Source organism: Notechis scutatus, chromosome 1, assembly GCF_049901735.1.
Source record: "Notechis scutatus isolate UNSWTSFEM ecotype Mainland chromosome 1, rNotScu1.2, whole genome shotgun sequence".
NCBI classification, from domain to species: domain Eukaryota; kingdom Metazoa; phylum Chordata; class Lepidosauria; order Squamata; family Elapidae; genus Notechis; species Notechis scutatus.
In genome coordinates, this window is record NC_142009.1 from 210,126,398 (window position 1) to 210,149,380 (window position 22,983).

Below are 22,983 nucleotides of genomic sequence, written 5' to 3' on the forward strand. Positions count from 1 at the left end.
GATTGGGCTTTCAATCATGTTTTTTTTTTTAATTGTAAAGATCCCAAGTTATTCTATGAGGGTGATAATAAACTTTTATTAGCTCCCATTACTTGTCCCACCTTCTGCCAATCTAGCAGTTTGAAATTATGTAAAAATGCAAGTAGAAAAATAAGGGACCACTTTGGTGGGAAGGTAACAGCGTTCCATGTGCCTTTGGCGTTTAATCATGCCGGCCACATGACCGTGGAGACAGCAGACAGTGCTGGCTCTTCGGCTTTGTAACAGAGATGAGCACCACCCCTTAGAGTTGGGAATGACAAGCACGTATTGCAAGGGGAACCTTTACATTTAATAAACTTTAATTTAGCAAATAAGTTCAAGTTGCCAACTAGATTTATTATTATTATGGTATCAAAACTATAATTCTCTAGGGATTATGGAATGAGTCTGCCTGCATTTTAATATATAGTGGTTTCCAGTCTGAATACTAAGCAAGTCAGCTAGTTTTTCCTTTTGTGTTTGCAAAGCTTAAAAGGATTTATTTCTGAATAAACACATATAAAACTGAAATGCATATTGAATTCATTTCTCTTCTTTTCACACTAAAGGAAAAAAATAATACCACAATATGACTGAAGTGATTTTGTCTTTGGAACATTTCAATAATTATGTTAGGGGTTCTCAAATTTTGAGTTGTGACTGTTGGTATACTATACTAGATCACTTAAGGGTCAGGTCAGACCATTGAAATTGCTAATACTTGGCCTTGAATTTTCTCAGAAATATGTGAGTGTTTTTGTTATCTCTGGTGGTGTGGTATGCAATAGTTGTATCAGAAGTGTACATAGCAGTGAAATTAAATATTTTATCCACTATTTTAACTTTCTAGCATTTCAAAATAGTAGGAGAGTTGGAAATGAGCAATCTATCATTAATGCTTCAAGAAAGTTATGTATCTTTGGACAACTCAAGTCCATTTGCTACTGGAGTAGCATGATCTCAGTTATTATTAGTCAGAAAAACTCTTCACTGAAAGCAACACAGCCAAACAAAAATAAATCAAATGGAAACAGATGATAAAAAACATTGTTGCTGTTTACTCTTATTTTGCTACATAGATTAAATTATTAAATGTAAGTGGCATATTTACTTTTTGTTGAATCCTGACTCTAAACTATTAATTTTATTTAGGAGGGGTCACAGAATTGCAGCATTTGAGTTCCCCTAATTTAATATATTGTCTGTGTGTATAGCATCCATTTTGATGAACTTTTATGCAATTTTATGGTGTGGATAAGAGCTTATTTATGAATTTATTACAATTTTTAAATATTGGCATGCTTTAAAATAACTCAAGGGAGTTTACTTACATATAAAAGCTTAAGATCACAAGACCCTCCAATTATACCATGAAACCATCAAAGACAAGGTACCAATCAAAGACAAAAAGTTTGCAAAATTACAGATCCACAGGACCAGCTAACCAGAGCCCCTGCCAATGAACAACCTACCAGAATCTGAAAGCTCTCTCGTTGCTATTTTTATGAGTTGCCACCAAGTTTGGAGCCATTGAGGTCTCTGGAATGTGATCACAACTGAAGCTCTTCTGCCTCCCTCCCCACCCTGCCCCAATTCTTGTGAGAGGGAGAGTTGCAGCATTTTCACCTGCATTGGGCAAACAGGTTGGACATTGTTTGAAGGAAGTAGTCCTGGAGATATCTGGAACTACGCTGCATTAGGATTTTTAAGTCAAAGCCAGCATTTTGAATTGTACCCGGAAACCTATTGGTATGTAATGCAGTTTGTGAATTGCTGTTCTATTTCTACGGAATTTCACAGGGCTGACTGACAGTCAGACTGCTGCCGTCTATAACAATTGCAATTTTTGATCGGTCTTCCAAGGCTGGCCCATGCAAAGCAGAATGCAGTACTTCTGCCTCAGAATGATTAGCTGTGAATCACTGTAACCAAGATCACAAATATCCACTTTCCAGCATCTAAAAACTTGTTAGAATTGTATGAACGTGTTGCCACTTTTTTTAAAAAAATCTCTCATTTAATTTTTTCCCCAATCTAATTCAGGAGTAAACTCGGATTTTTTTTTAAGCCTCTGGTATTTCTGAAAGTAATAGTTCCATTCGGTTGACAAACACCCACATAGGCCAAGAGCTAAAATTACCATCAGATTTTAAAAAACGAAAGTCTCTGTCATGCCAAATCAAGATAAAAGTGAGCTCATGAATCTTATTCACAGGGTACAGTCAGTTCTAATCACTGTGGTCCTCAATGACTAACAAATATTATTGCACTTCTCCTTCCTTTTAAACTTTTACTGATCACTATACAAGTTGTAAAAAAATAACTAGTTTGCTGAAGAAGTTTGCGATTTGTACCTAGGGAAGAATATGTCTCTTTTTCTAATGAAACAAATACATTTACTAACAAAGATAATAAAGAGTTAAGTAAGAGCTGATAAAAGATTGCAATAATACCCAATGATGTGACAGGCCTTACAATCATGTTCAGAGGTGAGATGGCTCTTGTTGGTCATATTTTAATTTGTATTGCTGTATGGAACAGGATTGGGTTTGATAATCTATATGGCTCCTTACAGATCCATGATTTTATGAAACTGACTGCTACTAATGGAAGGCTACTGTAATTGTAACCTCATTTTGCTCAACAGCTGTTGTCTAGACTAGTTCTGATACTCTATTTTTTGCACCAGAGTACGCAGCAAACTATGGACTAGCCAACATTTTAGTCTACTGGGCTGTGCAAATCTAAATTAACATTTAGAATAGTATGAAAAATTATACAAAATTTAATTGTATTAGTATGAAATAGTATGAAAAATTGAGAAAGCCATTATTAATTTATAATCATAACCAGGGTACTCACTCTGGTGGAATCAATAGCTAGAAGGAGGCCCTGATTAAGAGGTATTCCAGCTTGTACACCATTGATGGGAGGCAGCGTACAAGATCAAAAACAGGTCTAGATCAGGCTTTCCCAGGGAAAAGCAGACCAGTCTAGAGAGATTCTTATAAACTGGTGATTCAACAATAAACTTGACTAAGCCTTGGAATTCTGCTTGTGCTTGATGCCTGTTGCCCTATGAAGTGAATTTTTCTACATGGGGGGTCTTTAAAGAAAGCCTGGATGGTGCTGCTTTAGTGGATTCTGTACTGAACAGGGCAGTAGGTGAGATGGCCTTTTAGATTTGCTTCTAAATATTCTTTGCCTTATTAACAATTACCACGACTATAATCTTATGTGTTATGAATCTCCTTTTCAAATCCACCCATTAGTCATCATTACATTTTCGGGCAGTTTCCTCTCTCTGATCAGCTCCAGAGCCAATTGTTCAAGGACAGAATTATCAATATCTAGTTTTACTGGTTTTTCATGACTGGATCATAATTTTTTTTTTCTGGCCATTTGACTGAAACTCCTGAGAATCACTATCATTTGGAAAGCATCAAAGCACCTTTAAAAACAAATAGACGATATTGTCTCAATCAACACTAGCTCCTATACAGTACTTGGGAGATTTTAATAGGATGAAATTAATAATTTAGGGATAGATTAGCAAGAGATTTAATCTATATGGTTAAAAGGGTCTCACTGGTTTTATAAAGATTTTTTCTAAATATACTCATTGTAAAGGATTTGCACATTTTATCTTAAATAGACACATTGCTTCTACTTTCAGAATCGTAGAATATCTCAAATTATAGGTTGGTTTGAGCTTTAAGCATCTATTCTTTAAAGAAATAAATATAAATGAAGGAAATCTACAGCTTTCTTATACTAGCTTTCCTTTTACTCCAGCAGAAATCTTCTAGCACCATAGGTGCTTCATGCTGAAATATCTTCCAATTATCTTTCTAAAAACTAATACAATGGAAATAAGGGATAGAATATAACTAAAGGATAGAATATAGATGAAGAGAATATTTAAATATACATGTAAACCTGGCTAAAGGCCTGATATTCACTTGCAAAGGTTCTGTATGAGACCCCACAAACCCTCTGTGAAATCCAGACCAATCCAGTGATAGCTAGGCTCATAGAAGACCTTGAACCAAATCCATTAAGTGAACTAGCCATTGCAGATTGTAAACCAATTTAAGTTGTGTGAATCCTGCACAATGTAGTTTCTTAAAAAGCTATGGCATGGTGTGATACATACATATATGTGATATATATCTTTTGTCATGTTCTCATCAGACGCTAAATAAATAAGAGTTTGATATGTAAAGAAAGGAGAACTGCTCTTATCTACTTTGTTATTTTTTCAGATAAACAGATTTTTATTATATTGTACTTTACATTTACATTTTCTTTTTCAATAAAGGAGAATATTTGTAGGTCAGGGTTGACACGAAGGGTCCTTGGTGCTCTTCAAGCTTGGTTGTGTTTTTTTTTGCAGATGTTTTCATTACCTAAACTAGGTAACATCATCACTTTGGGTAATGAAGTGTCTACAAGAAAACAACCAAGCTCAAAAGAGCACCAAAGACCCTTCATTTTCCTTTTGAAATTGCTTCTTAAATCTTGATTTCCAGGGTTCTAGCATTCACATGAAAGAACTGTATATAACTTTCTGCTCCAGACACCTTATGTGGCTTGACCCAGACCACTGACATATTAACCGGTGTTGTACTGCATGATAGATGGTGTCCAGTGTTCCCAGGGTTTTGTTTTGGAGTACAAATTTATCAATTCCTTGTAATTGGCCAAACTAGCCAAGACTGCAAAAAGGCCTGATTGCCTATAAATTATCATTCATTTCTAGGGCCTAATATAGGGCAAATAATCATATACCCTCCAATTGTTTTAGACTACAACTTCCCATAATTACAACTAGCATTGTTAATAACCAGAAATTATGGGATTTGGATAATATCAGACTTCCCATGACCAGACTTCTCAATGACCTATAGCTGAGTTTCTACTATGTTCTGTTGTATCTACAACATATATTCCAATCAGTATCTAAAATATCACATTTTTATTAAACCCATTTGTAAGACTTCAATTTTCTGAATTTGTGAATAGACTGAAGTTCTCCCATGAAGACCTGCACAGTACAACCTCAATAGTTAAAAATAGTAAATTATTAAAATCTTTCACATTTACAACCAAACTATCATTAGATATGATTCTTTGCAGTGAGGATCCAGCTCCCAACATACCAGTTCTGAACTGGTTCTTCTTTAAAACAGCACTCCAGAAAATGTATATTTGTAAACATTTATTTTTCCCAAACTTGCATCAGCACACATTGTACAGCCTTGCAAATTATACAGAAATTGAAAAAGGTGTCTCCTTTATATGTGCAATGAATCATTTGATGTCCAGTGATCCTCTACAAATGATGAAAAAAAAAACATATCTAAACTACTTAAGAAGTTTCCAGCACTTATCAAATGTGATCACTCTTACAGTAAAAAAAAAAGTAAAGAAACGAACATATTGATGGGAACACAATTAAAGTGCAAACTTTTTACCATTTGGAGAATCACCTTTTGACTGTTAACTGAAAATTAATGGGTTCCAGTTAAAATCGTTGGTGATGGTCATTTTTTTCCTTTTTAATATTTATTCTGTTGGAATAGAAACAAGATACTCAAAAGTTGAATTTATTGGCAGTTACCGTTCATATTTCCTAAAGAAATCTAGAAAGGGAAGGGGTGGAGAAAAGGTCTTCAGTAGTTACTGTAGGACTCTGTTATCTTGGAGAGGAAGAAAAGGGAGGGGGAAAAAAATCAGCTAATTTCTTTGCCTTTTGCATATTGGGCTAGAAGGAGTGTAATTCCTTTGAAGCTCTTCTCTCTTTCTTTTCCGACCCCAGTTCCCTGCTTTTAAACCGAGAGAAGCGTGCTGGCTTTATACAAAGGGATTACAAAATGCAGGTAAGAATATGGTTATTCCTGATGAATAAAAGTTTGCTGTACAACAAAGCTTTGGATCTGGTACAAGAATTTGGAAATATAAAATAAAAGTATTACAAAAAGGGATCTTTAATAGCATTCATTACAGAAGGCTGACTGTCCATTTTATCCTATTGCAGCCGTGTTTTGTAAGTTGATGATTTAACTTAATTCCCACCCCCCACCCACCCCCGGGCATCTTCTCTGGGATCACTGGGTTTAATTCTTAAAAGACTTTACTGGCGTCTGACATCCAAGGGGTTTTATGAAGACAATAACCAAAAAGAAAACAAAAAACATAAACATCAAGCCAATCAAGTAGAAGAGAGTTAAGGACATGGAAGTAATAAAGGCTGAATGTTCAGTGCCATAACTGTTACTGAGAACTAGCTCTTTCCAGGATGTGAAAGTCGTAATGCTTCTTGCTTGTTCTCAACCTAAACTTGTTCAGTGAGTTACTTTGTTTCTTCAATGCATTTTGGGCTGCAGACATGGTGGGAAACGTTGCCAGAACTGTATATGTGGATGCCAAGTCACTAAGTTTGGAGGGTTCTGTGTTTGCGTTGCTATCTCCACTCCCACAGTAGCGATGGTGGTGTTGGTGTGGCTGGTGCACCTGCACTGATGGAGGGTCTCGTAGCCACCGAATCTTGGCACCAACTTTAAGAAGTTCCACAAACAATTTTTCAGCTTCTGCACGAGTTATTCCCTCTGGCAGTTCAGTAATTTCCAAAACTTTTCCTATAACTGAAAGAGAACACAGGATTTAGGAGTGTTAGGACAGTTAGGAGATGAAATAAATTGGTGCTTTCACTAAAGAGTGGCCCAAGAACTTTTAAAACTCTGTGATTGCCTGGCAATAAAATATTGTATTTGTTCCTCAACCTATCGCTATTCCAATTTTAGGATTTGAAAAGGGCAAACGAGTTCCATGATCAAAGGATAGCCGTTTTAAAATATATTTGATGGAGGTTTATAGCGTCAAGTCATGAGTGTTGCGATACTTTAACTATTAGGGAAATATAATTCAATGTCTTTCATCTGTCTTAAGAGTTCGAGACTTAAGCATTAAGTGACCATTAAAGAGCTAGAATTTAATGTAACAATACATACTTTGCTGAATCTTTTTTTATTGCTCTCAGTTATTATAATGGCAGAAAGATTTCAGAAGAAAGAGCTGCTTAGCCTTTTCTCTAATGGTAGGAACTAAACTGAGATATACTCACAGCATTCACTCTATTGAAATGGCTAAATTCTTAACTTCCACAAAGGGATGGTTTAAACTGTAAAAACTGTTATCTGTCTACAATACCTCAATTATAAAGAGAGAAAAAAGATTTTACAAACTACACAAGGGCTACTATGCACAGGCCCCTGATGGATCCAGAGGGTTCCTGAACAGCACTTAAGGAATTTCCCAGCTACCTAGAAAATAGTTCTGCAGGCATCTGGTTAGCCTTTGGATAATAGAGGTGACCTAGGCACTTGACAAGGTGGCTCTTGAATGGTCCTTCTTTCACAGAAGCTGAGGGGCTCCTTAGTTTCCCAGGGAGTTTCAGGAAATGAAATGGGTGAAAGGATGCCTGGAGCAACACTAATGCAAATAAGTATGACCAGATGTAAGTAGAGGTCAAGCCTTGAGCCTCTTCAAGGTGGGTACTTCTCATTTCACATGCATGCCAGCCAGCTGTGCTATTTAGAGTAGCTCAGACCTAAAGATGACCAGGAGGATCCACCAAGTATGGAATATGATCACCTGGCCAACCATTTCACAGATGGACAGCTCGCATTTTGCTCTTTGTTGGAATCTGGTTGGATGGAACAGAGGGGTTGAGTCTCCAGGAAGTGGACTTGTGAATTTGATCCTTGCTCTGCCTGGATAATTTAAACAGCATTGGAAAGTACTGGGAATTGGGTACAAGCTGAAGTAAATGTCTCTTTTTAAGAGGGAGATTCCAGTTCCCTTGAAAGAAGTCCCATCATCTCTTCAAAGAATCTGACCTGGATCCAACAACATTGGACAACCACTGCCTTATATTCAACCTCCTCTTTGGAGGCAAGTTGTGAAGAAGCTGGCAGTTCAGTAAAATGGCAAGGGCTCTGGAAGAAGTGGTTTATCTTATCTGAACTCTTTGTCAGTCAAGCTGGGATATGCAATGATCTTGCTTTATAATGACATACAGAAAGACATCGATAGTGAGAATGCAACCATCCTTCTCCTACTAGTCCTCTTGGCAGCTTTTAATACTGTTGATTACAGCAGTCTTTTTATACCATTTGTGAAGGCTGGTAATGGGAGCCATTGTTTTATGGTGTTTCTACTGCTTTCCAAATAGGCAGGTCCAGTCAGTCACAGAATAAGAGGTTGAGTCTTTGGGTGGCCTTATATATGGAATACCCCAGAGCAAAGTTCCTCTCTCCCACTCTGTTTGACATCTAAATGACACTCCCTTGAAGACTGCCTGGAAACTCCAGGTACAAAACACAGCGGCCTATTTATTATATTAAGTTAATAATTGATTTTATAGAAGATTTCAAAGTTTTATATTTGAAGAGCTATACCTTAAGCCATGCTCTGTTGCAGACTGTTGGCACAGTCACGGTACATAATAAGCAACTGAGCACACCAAGGCAGCAGAATTGCCCAGGAAAGGCCACTGCAAGTCACCAGGAAAAGGAAGGTAATAGACACTGAGAAATAAAAGCTGGTGAGAGAAGGAGATGACTCTTAAAGGTATGAGAAAATTTAATTTCTTAATATTACTATGGTGCCCCACACCACACGTCAATTCATTTTGGGCCAGCAGCATACAGGTTAACATATGCTGTGTTCATCTCCAGATCATACTGTAGTTATGCTTACAGAGTGGCATGGAATAGAAAGAGATATAATATACTTCAACAGTACTACAGTTGTATCACAAAGTTATACCAGACAATGAATTACATGCCTGGTTCTCCCGCACCAAGATCAGTTGAAGCAGCCTTTTTAGCCGGTTTTCTTCCTCTATTTCCATGTCTGTTTCCTGGCTGACACTAAAATAGGAGTGGGGTGATTAAAAGTTGAGGGAGGGAGGGAGGGAGGGAAAGAAAGAGAGAGTGTTCAGAAGCATGTACACACACACACACACACAAAAGATCAGGAATGCTATTTCTTCTACTTCCCACATACATATTTTCCAACCACAAAAAATGAAGATTGCCACATGATCAAATCTTAATGGAGCCATTTAAATGATATATTAACAGCTTCTTTTTGGAAAGAGATCTAGCACCCTGTAACTTGAATTCATAAAACAGTGCTATGCTTTTAACTGTTTCTTATTTTAACTGTTAACTATTTTAAGGTCTTATATTTGTTGTTGTTACCTGCCTTCAAAGTCCTATTGAAATAAAGATGGAATATAAATAATGAATCATTTATTCATTGCACTGGAACGTATTAAAAGATATCCAAATAGTATAATACCAATACCATTCCTGCCTTGCTGTAGGTAATTCAATATGGGCAATTAAGTATCTTTGAACCAAATAAAGCCTTTGTAATTGTTATCCCCAAATCTAGGTTTAACTGGACATCTCTGATCACACACTAGTGGCACTAAGCGGTATGCTGTTTCAAGAGGCAAATATAAGCTATGTTTGCAGCATTAACTATCCATTTAAGTCATATTCTATAGCTATTCTACAATTATCCAAGATTTACTTTAAAGAGAAATTGATATGCACAGCATGTCTAAAAATATCACTTTCTAAAGAAAATACTTTTCTCAGTCAAAGTGACTGATATAGAACACTATCACATTATCACTATCACAATATAATCCCAAATTTTGATAATATAACTACATTGTGCTAAATACATATGGTATTCCTATGTGCACGTGTCCAAAAGGATAGTTTTCTAAAGGAAACACTTTTCTCAATGCAATAAGCAATTTTTGACTCAAGGAAGCAGCTACTATTTGACAGAAGTTTTTTTTAGGCATATACATTTAGATTTACAAATAAGTGCTAACCTGTGAAGAACTTAGTGCTCTCTGAGCTTAGTTGTTTGCCTGCAGATGTTTCATTACCTAACTAGGTAACATCATCAATGTGAGTGATTGTAGGGTTTGCTCCATGTTTATACATACAGGTAGTCCTCGAGCACAATTGAGCCCAAAATTTCTGTTGTTAAGTGAGACATGTGTTAAATGAGTTTGCCCCCATTTTACGACCTTTCTTGCCACAGCTGTTAAGTGAATCACTGCAGTTAAGTTAGTAACCCTGCTGGTAAGTGAATCTGGCTTCCTCATTGACTTTACTTGTCAGACATTTGCAAAAGGTAACCTTGGAATACTGCAACTGTCATAAATATGAGTCAGTCGCTAAGCACCTGAATTTTGATCACGTGACCATGGGATGCTTCAACAGTCATAAATGTGAAACATGGTCATAAATCACTTTTCTCAGTCCTGTTGTAACTTCAATCAGTCACTAAATGAATTGTTGTAAATTGAGTAGTAACTGTAGTAGTAACTTGCCCTCCTAGTTTTGATGGCAGAATAGTTTCCTCCTTGGAGGTTCCTTGATTAGAATATTGTTTTCTACCTGATTGTTTGTCTAGAGTTGATCTCTGTTTATCTAAATGTTGGCATCTGGAAAGGAAGGTCTCTGGTCTTTTTTTGTTTCCTTTCTCTTTTTTAATTGTCCCTTCCGAATGGTTTGTAAATGTGGTTTATCTGTATGTGTCTTTTGATGGCTGATTTGTCTGACTGCCAAGATTCCAGGAATTTCCTAGTATTTTTGGATTTGGCTTGGCTTAAGATGGTAATAATCTATTGGTTGTGTCTGTCCATGTGTTGTGGGATTAAGAGTTTTCAACATGTTTTCTGACGTATTTTATGCCATTAGTGTTGGAGAAAAGTCTTGAGAGTCCCTTGAATTTGCAAGGAGATCAATGCAGTCAATCCTAATCGAAATCAACCCTAACTGTCCTTTGGAAGGACCGATACTGAAGCTGAAGCTCAAATACTTTGACCACCTTATGAGAAGAGAGGATTCAAGGGAAAAGACCTTGATGTTGGGAAAGACCAAAGGCAAAAGGAGAAGGGGACAGCAGAGGATGAGATGGTTAGATAGTGTCATCGACACAATGAACATGAATTTGATACAGAGGAGGGCTGGGGAGTCTGGTGTGCTACGGTCCATGGGATCACGAAGAGTTGGACATGACTTAGCAACTGAACAATGACAACACTTTGTGTTATTCTGTTTGGTAACCTGCTGTAAAGAAAGCCCCTTTTTCGTACCTGTGGACCTGCTATGTGCCCATGTGGCAGAGAAGGATTGTACTGCAAAGGCTGGCCAAGTAGGGGATATCTGGCATCTCCTGAAGAAATACATAGAAACAAGATAATTTCAAATTCAAATACCAATGCTATTTTATGTTAAGAATAGGTAACTGAAAGATTAAAAGAGTATTTTGTACTCTTAAAGATCTATTTTAGTGAAGTTTTTGTAGAAATCTTTAATTTAGGAAACTTTTCATCTTAAAAACAACAAAACAAAAACCCAAACCTGCATGGCAGCATAGAGAAGTACTGCACTATGAAATAAAGGAATTTAATTTGATCTGGGATCACAGGGCAGAGTGGGCTACGTAAAATAAAAATATATAATTGCACAGTGCTTAGGGTACAAAGATACCTTCATATGCAAAAAAAGACATGACCCAAAAGAATGTGATAGAAATGCAAAATCTTCAGGATTGCCAGCCTCAAACATTGTAAAGCCTTTTATATGAAGTCTTTTATATACAAGTTAGCTGAGTATACTAATGAACAGCTGATCAAATGATGTTGGGGGAGACCCAGCCAGGCAGGGGGAGAGGTCTCAAGCAATGAATGAGACTCAAGTCTTTGCATGCTCGCAAGGGGTCTGGAACCGAGTCCCCTTAAGCTCCACAGAACCTTAGCTATCTGTTCTCAGCCAAAGGCTGTTAGTCAGGGGAGTTTCCTGTATAATACGCAGAATATAAAAGCTTTAACCTTACATGTGCGAGTCTGGTTACTTGTGCCTGACAATAAAGACTTCAAGAAAACTACAATAACCCACTGAAGCCAATGGTCAGTGAGGATGCGAAGAGCCCCCAAAGTGTGGAGGCAAATATTAACACACACACCAATTTGACCCTTCTGATAACACAATGAAAAATCTGTGTGACACAACATCACTATCCAAAATTCATAAATCCCGCATTGCTAGCAAATAAATAGATGCAAGCCGTGTTTTTACCTAGCAGGCAGTTGAAGGGGAATACCAACAGGAAAGCAAAAAAATTTTTTTTTTTAAAAAAAGAAACAAAATGTAACTTCCTAGCTAGATTTTAAAAGTAGTAATAAAGCATAATTCAGTTATTTAGCAAATGGGAATTCTCACCTTGTCCAGGAACGAAATGTCGTGAGAATGGGGGCACAAGAGGAAGAGGTGTTAAAGTGGGACGGATGTTCTTCATGTTTGAAAGCTGAGTTGGTGCCGGTGACTGGGCTGGAGATGTGGCAGGGCTACCTATTTGTGGACTATGTTGTAGCTGTTAGTTTAATGACAGAGAGAGAAAATACACAATTTTGTCAGAGCATGGGAAAAATATGCCTTTAATAAACTTGGGGGCTCTAGTTTAAATCATCTTCGCTCAGTACATATCATTCTGTGATATGTAACCCTGTTGAACTCTTCACACTTAGCAGTTTCTTGAAAGTGTGGATTCTCCTTTCCTATAGTTATGAGGCATAACATCAACGTAAGTGACAAACAAATGAAGAGAAAAACGCTTTTTTCTACACATTCTTGGATACTACGTAGAAGGATCCAGACTCTAGAACTCTATTAATCTCCTAATCTCAATCAATGCAACCTTCTGTTAATTTCCTATGGTACTGGACTTTAGACTTGGACAACTTCCTTAATATATCTTGGGATGGGGAACGGCATTTGAATTTCGGAAAAGGCAGCCCTTCCCGGATCGAAAACCAGAATTTCCCATCTGAATAATGCTTTCATCCTTCCTCCAATATCTAAAAATCCAATGTGGATCACAAACATTCCACAATAGCCTTGTTAAAGGGAGGTTTCCCTTCCTGAAAATATCTAGGTTTTCCAAACACAGGATAAGTTATACCTGTGGGCAACTCTCCAATGAGCCAAACTCTGTTGATTTCTGCCCTCTTTGATGATCGCAATAATATTTATTCTGCTTCCACTGAGGAGGGGAATGGGGCCGAGGCTGAGGATTATTGGGAATATTGAGCTGCATCATTACCATTCCTCCACTGGGTGGTGGTGCTACTGCTGCAAAACAAGATTGGAAAGAAGAGCTGTTAATATTTCCCCATTGCCGTTCTGAAAAATCTAAACTGAATCTGCCTTTAGGTTGATGTTATCAATCAAGGCCTTGCTCGATGCTCTGTCAATGTCAGACTTGCAGTTATGAACATTTTGATTCTAACTCCTGTGGTTCCATCTAACTGTGTTTGCCTGCAGACAAACAGTTTGCTTTAGAGGATTGGAGGGACTTTGAAGGAGAGTTCGAAGCAATGGAAGGGAATGGGGAAAGGAGTTCTTGAATAAACAGGAGTTGGAAGGAATATGGAGGTCTTCTAGTCTAAGCCCCTGTTCAAGCAGGAGACCCTATACAAGTTGCTATAATCATTTGTAGCTGATCTAGTGCACCTGATTCTAATTTTAGGGATTTGAGGTAGTGATAAATGTAGGGGTATGCTTACTTTTTTCACATTCATAATTTGCATGGATGTTTACTTAAATTTCCCAACGGACTACTAAATGTAAGTGGTACAGTACATGAGATTTGTTATATTCTTCCCCCATTTATTAACCATACCGTTGAAATGAAGATCAAATATCTGTGCGATCAAAAACTTAAACATTTTAAGGGTGTATGTCCGTGATGGCGAACTTATGGCAAACATGCCACAGGTGACACGCAGAGCCACTTGTGCCAGCATGCGAGCCTCAGGCAAACTTACTTCACTGCACATGTGCGCGCCTCATAGCTGATTTTTCGGCCTCCCAGAGGCTTGAGGAAAGCCTTTGCAAGCCGAAAAATAGGCCCGTTTTGTCACTTCCTGTATTTCCGGAAATACCAGAAGTGACGAAACGGGCCCATTTTTCGTCCTGCAAAGCCTGCAGAAGTTTTCCTCAAGCCTCTGGGAGGCTGAAAATCAGCTGGGAGGCACAGTGCAGGTAAGGGGCAGGGGAGATTGCGCGTGCATGCACAGGGGGTGGGGGTGGGGCATGCGCATTGCCTTCTGGGTGCTGGCACACGATTTGTATGCACACAATTTTTGGCACAGGAGCCCCAAAAGGTTAGCCACCACTGGTGTATATGTTTTCATATGATTATATTTAACAATTGGTATATTTTAATTATCCACTGTAGAAAACTTGAATAAACTTTAGCGTCTATGATAACTTGTCCAATTTACTTGCACATTTTTAAAAAAAATTGATTTGAGAGTCCCCAAAACAGATTTTTAAATTAATGTTTAATTTAATTAAATCAACAAACTTAAAAACAAAAGGCCTGCCTTTGGTAGAAGTTTGAGCTCTCGTGAATGCAAATAACACGGAAATAGCCCAATACTTTGGGCCTTCTGCCATGGGAAGGACTGTAGGACTCCACTTTATCATGATTTTGTTAATTAGAGGTGGAGGAAGACAAGGCGTTTATCTGATTCCCCTCCTTCTCCTTCTCTCTCTCCCTCCCTACCACCCTCCCTCTCTCTCTCTCTCACACATACACACTTCTTGAAAAATTGCTTTACAAAACTGAACAACTGAAAAGATAGCTCAAAAAAAAAAAAATTACCACTGCTGGAGCTCAAACACTTCTACCAAATGGGAGGCCTTTTGTTTTTAAGACTGTTTAATTACAAGTTAATTTAAAAATCTGTTCTTGGGACTCTCATACAGCATCAAATTAAAAAAAAGTATTCAGGTAAATTAAGGAAGAATTAAATTATCATAGGCTCCAAACGATAGGCAAATTTATTCAAGTTTTCCACAGTGGTTAATTAAAATATACTAATTATTAAATATAGTCATATGAAAACACATACACTCTTGAAATGTTTAAGTTTTTGATCACATAGATATTTGATCTCCATTTCAACAATATGGTTAATAAAGGGGGGAAGAATATAACAAATATCATGCACTGCACTATTTACCTTTAGTAGTCCATTGGGAAATTTAAGTAAACATCAATGCAAATTATGCATGTGAAAAAAGTAACCATACAGCTACATTTTGTCACTAGCTCAAATCCCTAAGATTAGAATCAGGTACACTAGAACAGCCCCCTTCTCTCTGCCTTCAAAAAAAAAGCCTTTTGTTCCAAAAACTGTCTACAGTCAATTATACTGACAAATTCCCTGACACTCACAAGAAGTTTTTTCTTTTTTTGTATGCAGGAATAGATGTGATACTTTTGTATCATGTACTTAAAATTAAGCAAATGTTAAGCCAAGTACAGTATTTAAAGCCATTACACCTCATTTATCGTTAGATTTATATCCTGTGTTTATTTTGTACATCTCAACTTAACATACTGTATTTTTCGGAGTATAAGACTCATTTTTCCATCCCCAAAGGTGGGTGGAAATGTCTGTGCGTCTTATATAATGAATGTTGCCAAAGCCCCATCACCTGCCAGCCCCTACCCTTTGGCCTCTGCCTCCCAGCAATTTGCTTCCTTGCAGCAAACAGCAGCTTGTTTCAGCTTCAGCAGTCTGATTAACACAAGCAGCTGATGGTTGGTTGGATTGGCACCCCGACAACCAGCTGTTTCAGGCTGCAGGACCTGCCTATTGCTACCTCTGCGTGCCAAATTTTCAGCCTCTGCATTCTGTTTTTGGCCTCCGTGTGCCCCATTTTCTGCCCGTTCTGATCCCGATTCCACCGGAATGGTTGGAAAATGGGGTGCGCTAAGGCCAAAAATGGAATGCAGAGGCTGAAAATGGGACACGCGGAGGCGGTAATAGGTTATGGCAATCCCTGCAGCCTGAATTGGGAGGCCGATCCAACCGACAATCAGCTGCTTGTGCTAACCAGGCTGTGCTGAAGCTGATCAGGGTGTTTGCTGCAAGGAGGCAAATTGCTGGGAGGCAGAGGCAGATTTTTTTTTTTCTTGTTTCCCTCCCCAAAAGCTAGGTGCGTCTTATACTTCGGAGCATCTTATACTCTGAAAAATACAGTACATAATGTCCCCAGTTTTACCCCAGGAACCCAGCGAGATAGGCTGGATTGAGACTGAGCAACAAGCCTCCTTTCACACCTAAGGGGAGGACTAGAATTCCGTTTCTAATGCAGCACCTGAATCCCTGCATCAAAATAAGCCTCTTCTAATTCTTTGCCATAATGCACTGGTACAAAAATGATCTTTTTTTTTTTTTAAATATATATCTAATTATGTGAAGAAGAATGGACTAATTTGTTAGTGTTCTATTTTCACACCTGCACACTGTTGTCCTTGGAGCTGTTGGGAATTACAAGGTGATGTTGTTCTAGGAAACTGTATTTGCTCTGACCCTGGAGGTTGAAGATATGCCACTGAAGAGCTGCAGCAGATTGGAATGGGGTGGGGGTGGAGGAAGAAAGAACAATAGAAGCATATTAAATCCTCACATTCATTTCATCCATAATGCTTTAAATTGATGAAAGTTGCAAGCTTAATTGGGATTTACACAAAAGCAGACTTCATGCATTCCAGAAATTAAAATTAATGGTTGTATGGTTCCTCATGACCTTCTTTTCTTATAAAATAGTAAATGTCAATAATAGATTGTCTAGCTTAATTTTCTTTCGGTCTCTTAGGAAACAGATGAGCAAGTAAAAATTTGTTTTCAATCTAAGGCTGAGAATATGTTCTAAGTTATTTCTCTTTCCTAAATTAACAGGTATTTGATTATTTTATAATTAAACAGGTTATAGAAAGGATAGAATATCTTTACATTGTATCTTAATAAATTTTAAATGAATACAACATTAGACTTAACAGCTACTTAACTAGACAGATAGAAAGACACACAGACAGGCAGAATTGCTTTTTTTCTTTTTCTAACTTTTCTGTGCATTATTCAAAGAGTGACTTTTGTAAAGGTGACAAAGCTTTAAAGACTGTATATCACAGTGAGTTGTTAAATGATAATAATAATCATAACCAGTGTAAGGTATACAAATATCAAGGTCATCCTAAATACTGAAAAACAAACAATACAGAAATATCCAGTAGGCAAGAATGATTATAATCCCACTGAAAGTTTATGTTTGGATCACAATGACTTCAGACTGTTTTATTCTTCTCCTGCAGAAGAACCAAGATAAGTTAGCATTACATTTCCCTGCCCCCCCCCAAAAAACCCCTTTGTATTGTGCCAGTGGTGGGATTCATTTTTTTTAAACTACCGGTTCTGTGGGCGTGGCTTGGTGGGCGTGGCCATGTGACTGGGTGGGTGTGGCTTTTTTTTTTTGCCGCTCCCACCCGTTTTTGCGAGCTTGGTGTTTTTGCTCCCCTAAGGCTCCTCTGAGGCTCAGGAAGAAAAAAAACAGAGCGCAGCACCCCTCCAAGCTCCATTTTGGGAGCTTCCTAGCCTAAGAGGAGCCTCTGGGAGGGGCCATTTTTGCTCCCCTAAGGCTCCTCTGGGGCTCTGGAAGGCAAAAAATGGAGGGGGAGGGCCTGAGCTCCTCCCTCTATTTTTTGCCTTCCTGGGCCTCAGCAAGGGGAATTCCAGCACAGCTGATCTTATCTACAGCTGATTGTTGGGAGGGAAAAAAAAGAAGAAATACCTCAGGCGAATATCAGTCGGGTGGGTAAACGATCATCGGGCAGGAGGGCGACCGGATCGGGGGCATGGCCAGCCAGAACTTACTACTGGTTCGGCGACCCACGCCAAATTCTTGCTACCGGTTCACGCGATCCGGTGCGAACCGGTTGAATACCACCACTGTATTGTGCCTTCCTTTCCTTCTGAACTATTCTATTCCATTTGTTTTTCAACACTTATTGCCATATCTCCATTTGCACAGTACCACAGAACACTGTTCCTTAAAATATTCTAATAAATCCAGCCATTTGAAATTTAAATTTATTTAAGTTAAATTATTTAAATTTATTTAAATACATTCAGACATTCAGAATCTCCGTTTTTATATGGAAGTTACTTCCATGTCAATAAGGAAAGGGAACGTCAGAGTACCAGCCAGATCAGGGAATAGATACCATAAGGACTTCTAGAACTCTTTATTATGATAGAAGATCATTATAAAACTTTAAAAAATCACACAGAATCAAAGCAGTTTTATTTTTATTTTATTTTTCATGTTTCTTTCTTTCCTACAACTAAGTTTGTCTTTGTATTATTTCATAATGGTTCTGCCAATGGTCCCTGCATTATTACTTCCATCAACATTTTCTCTGAATTTCTGTACAAGAAACAATTACCACCTCCTAGCCTCAGTATTACACTGCATGCTGGTTCAGAAATGTATCTGATGACCTTTTCTATGGGCCAGTCTTGCCCCAAGACAGCTTAATAAATGAAAATTGCCATCCTAGCCTTGATCTCCAGGTAACACATGATCCAAGATACCATTTTGTCGTTAGAGAGTCTTTCATTAGTATCAGTGAAATCAATATATTTTAAAACAGAAAACCAAGGGATTATCTGCAGAATAGGGCAAGGAAGTGATTTCATGAAAACAAAATAACAGGTAATTAATAATAAAAGATACACTTTGTTTGAGTCATATACAGATTGAAATCTCAAATGCAGGCTGCAATCCTATGTAATCTTAAATGTACTCTTAAGTTCCTCTGAACGCAAGTCGAACTGGTATATACAGATGTTTTGAGATTACATCTCAGGGGTGGTATTCTACCGGTTTGGACTGGTTCTATAGAACCGGTTATGATTCTGCGCAGTTCAGAGAACTGGCAAATCATGCTCCTGGCTGGCCCTGGCCCTCCCTGCCTGCCCCTCTCCTCCCCGCCCAGTCAGTCCTTATCGCGTGCATGTCCGATATTGCTGACTGCGTTCTCCCTCTCCCAGTCACTCCTTAAGGTATTTCTTCTCCCCCCGACGATCAGCTGTTCCTACGATGAGCTGTGCTGGGATTCCCCTCGCTGTCTTACTGCTTTGCCCAGGAGGCTTCTGAGGCCCAGGAAGGCAAAAAATGGAGGATGTATGTGCAGCACATACACCTGCCCCCCCCGCTCCATTTTTTGCCTTCCTAGGCCCCAGGGAAGCCTTCTGGAAGCAAAAACGCCTCCCTGGGAGGCTTCCCTGAGGCCCAGAAGGGCCAAAACCCCAGGGGTGTTGCTACAAAAAAAAGGCCATGCCCACACAGTCACATGGCCATGCCCAATTAGTCAGGCCCAACTAGCCATGCCAACAGAACCGGTTGTTAAAAAATTTGAATCCCACCCCTTCTACATCTGTCTTCCCATTTTCTCCTGATAGAGCTGCAATTCTAGCTGTCCAAATTACAACCTTCTACATGATGGCACAAAGGAAATAATGCAGTCAATAATAAAATTTAATTTTGTCAAAGATATTGAATAAGCTGCACCTAATTGCAATCTAGATCTATATTTGCTATATGCTGTACAAATCAAGCACATTTTTTCTTCCTAATATTTTCCTACAAGTGCAGGGTCTACTTTTTTTCCTGATTAATCAAGATTTGATCCAATGCTTGTGACATGAACTGACCAATCAGCTTGTTGCCCAAGCCTGACATCCTGGGCTAAGAGTGATTGGACCCAAAGTCATCCTGCGCTGAGAGAGAGAGAGACTGGCTTAAAGTCAGCCAGCTGGCTTTCATACTTAAAGCAGGACTAGAATTATTCAATATTAATTATTAAAGATTAGGATTAGGAATTTCTCAGAGGATAGATAGATATTCTCACCATCCATCCAACTAACCCTGTTCTGCAATACTTGTTATGAGATTAAGAGCACATGCATCAGTATTTTATAGTTAAACTCAACTACAGAAGTAAATTTTCCATAATTATTTCATTATTAAAAATTAGTGAGCACACCTATATTAAGGAAGAGGAATGAAGTCAATGTGCTCTTAATATTTATGCAGGAATATGTACTGGTCAGAGCTGCCATCTTCTTGTTTCAGCCCTGGGTTTGCATTGATGCCAGTCTGCTATGAATTATGGAGGGGGGGGGAGCATTGGGAGTGGGGAAGACAGGAAACAGAACCCATCCTATGAGCAGGCTACAAACATCAAAAGAGCGGAGGAAGAATGGAATGTGGCCGTACATCAAAGAGGTGCCAAACCTCGTCACGTCCACCAAAACGCCTACTTTAAATTTTACTGGAGCTGACCAGGGAGGAGGGCTTGGACAAGGGGAGGAACAACTTAGGGGTATTTTGCATGGGAATTCTCAGATCTAACTTTGCTAAGCTGTAGCCACTTGGCATCCATAAACATATACCTGGAGTTGAAGGTCTTTCCTTAATAGATGACCGAGCTGGGACAGACCTGACATGATCACTCTTTTAGGCTTGTAGGCATAGCTGGAGTTTGAGAGCATGCTTTCAGCATTGTCATGAAATGTCAAGAACATGGAGTATTACAGCGATCTACCATAACATTAAATGTACTGAGGATATGTCCTGTCATTCTTTATCACTCTTGTCTTTTTTTTTTTTCTGGCAGTTGAGTGTAATTCTTAACATCACTCCACTAACCACTATTCTTTTAAAATTTTAAAGTACCGTATATACTCGAGTATAAGTCGACCGAATATAAGCCAAGGCACCTAATTTTACCACAAAAAACTGGGAAAACTTATTGACTCGAGTATAAGCCTAGGTGGGAAATGCAGCAGCTACTGGTAAATTTCAAAAATAAAAATAGATACCAATAAAAACTTTCACTAGGACAGTTGAGAATAAGTTTGATGTTCACAATTTCCTCTTTGAAAGAGACCAGTAAATAGGGAACAAGAAGATGAAGAAAAAGAAGTGTGTTTTTTCACACTTTTCACACTGCAGTGAACAAAAATGGCATCGTAGGAACAGGCTTATTCTCAGTCCAAAGGTTTTTGTGATTTCTTCCCTGATTTAAGGGAAATTTGGGAAGCGATATCACTATCATGAAAGGTTTAATTGATTCACTAACCCAAAAGAAGATGATGATGACAGTGGGAGGCAGGAGTCACTCTCTCCCTTGCAAGAAAAAGCAAGAGCCGTTCTTATGATCTCTCTCTCTCTCCCGTAATACAGTCAAGCCCTTTCCTGCACGCAGGATCTGCCGCAGCTTTGTACCTTGCAAATGCAAAATCCGGGGTTTTTGCATTTGCAAGGTGCAAAGCGGCGAGGCGGATCGCGCATGCTGGAAAGGGCTTGACTGTATTACGGGAGAGAAGAGATCATAAACGGCTCTTGCTTTTTCGTGCAAGAAGAGTGACCCCTGCCTCCCACTGTCATCAACATCTTCTTCATTTGGGTTAGTGAATCAATTAATTTGGGAAATGATCTCACTATCATGAAAGTCAGTGTTCTCTGCCCGTGGGCGTTTGGAAGAAAACGCCCGCGGCATATCGACGTGCGTGTAAGGGGAATCAGAAATCCCGCGTTCAACGCCTAGCACGCAGCTGTGAGCAAATACTGGGAAAACCTGATTGATCAGAAGGAAGGAGGCAAAGAGGGAGGGGTGGTGGTGGACGGAGGTCCCACTGGTATTTGTGAAACACTTGGTCGGCAGCGCTTAAAGTCAACGTCCTGGCTCCCACCCACCCACCCACCCAAAGCCACGAAGTCCCCCAATTGCGCAGCCCAGAATCGCCCTCCCCTCGGGGCAGCAATGACGCCCGGTGTTTCCCGAGACAAGAAGCTCCGCCGTGCAATGAAAGCGCCCTGGCTCTAGGCTCTAGGCTCAGAAAACAACGCGAGCCGAGGTCACTTCGGCTCCGCTCAGCTTCGTTTCCTCAGCCCCAGCTGCTTTCAGTCCGCTCAGGAGGAGGGGAGGAGGTGGTGGCGCTGCTCGCGTTGTTTTCTGAGCTCTAGGCTCATAAAACAACGCGAGCCGAGGTCGCCCGGCTCCGCTCAGTTCCTCAGCCCCAGCTGCTTTCAGTCCGCTCGGGAGGAGGGGAGGAGGTGGTGGCGGCTGCTCGCGTTGTTTTCTGAGCTCTAGGCTCAGAAAAAGCGCGAGCCGAGGTCGCTCGGCTCCGCTCAGCCGTTTCCTCAGCCCCAGCTGTTTTCAGTCCGCTCGGGAGGAGGGGAGGAGGTGGTGGTGGCTGCTTGCATTGTTTTCTGAGCTCTAGGCTCAGAAAAAAGCGCGACCGAGTCGCTTGGCTCCGCTCAGCTTCGTTTCCTCAGCCCCAGCTGCTTTCAGTCCGCTCGGGAGGAGGAGGAGGAAACGAAGCTGAGTGGAGCCGGCGACCTCGGTCGCGTGTTTTATGAGCCTAGAGCTCAGAAAACACGCGAGCAGCCGCCACCACCTCCTCTCCTCCTCCCGGCGGACTGAAAGCAGCTGGGGCTGAGGAAGCAAAGCTGAGCGGAGCCGCGACCTCAGCTCGCGTTGTTTTATGAGCCTAGAGCTCAGAAACAACGCGAGCAGCCGCAACACCTCCTCCTCCTCCGAGCGGACTGAAAGCAGCTGGGGCTGAGGAACGAAGCTGAGTGGAGCCGGCGACCTCGGCTCGCGTTTTATGAGCCTAGAGCCAGGGCGCTTTCATTGCACGGCGAAGCTTCTTGTCTCGGGAAACACCGGCGTCGTTGCTGCCCCGAGGAGGGCGATTCTGGGCTGCGCGATTGGGGGACTTCGTGGCTTTGGGTGGGTGGGTGGGTGGGAGCGAGGACGACGGAGTCTGTGAAGTGGGGCTTGCCTGCCCTTGCTGGCTGCCTCTGCTTCCTTAGGGGTGGGGAAGGGGGCTCATCTGGACCAAGGGTTAGTCTCCCCCTCAGTTTCCCCTGAAGGATCTTCCGTAGCTTTTGCCTTCTCCCTACATCTTCCCTCTGTTAAAAATCCAGCCCCCCA

General features: G+C 40.0%; 1 protein-coding gene across 3 annotated transcripts in view; it reads right to left on the reverse strand.

The window, feature by feature from the left end:
• Positions 1–5,227: 5,227 nt before the first annotated feature.
• The window catches only part of R3HDM1 (R3H domain containing 1), a 66,147-nt gene continuing 48,391 nt past the window's right edge, over positions 5,228–22,983 (reverse strand). For all 3 annotated transcript variants that reach the window (XM_026665374.2, XM_087950109.1, XM_087950110.1), the window contains 6 exons: positions 16,437–16,540; positions 13,084–13,253; positions 12,345–12,495; positions 11,216–11,295; positions 8,873–8,957; positions 5,228–6,668 (listed from right to left, as the gene is read on the reverse strand). In XM_026665374.2, coding sequence (XP_026521159.1) covers positions 6,298–6,668; positions 8,873–8,957; positions 11,216–11,295; positions 12,345–12,495; positions 13,084–13,253; positions 16,437–16,540 — 961 coding nt within the window. In that variant the 3' untranslated portion in view covers positions 5,228–6,297. The remainder of the gene's footprint in view (positions 6,669–8,872; positions 8,958–11,215; positions 11,296–12,344; positions 12,496–13,083; positions 13,254–16,436; positions 16,541–22,983) is intronic.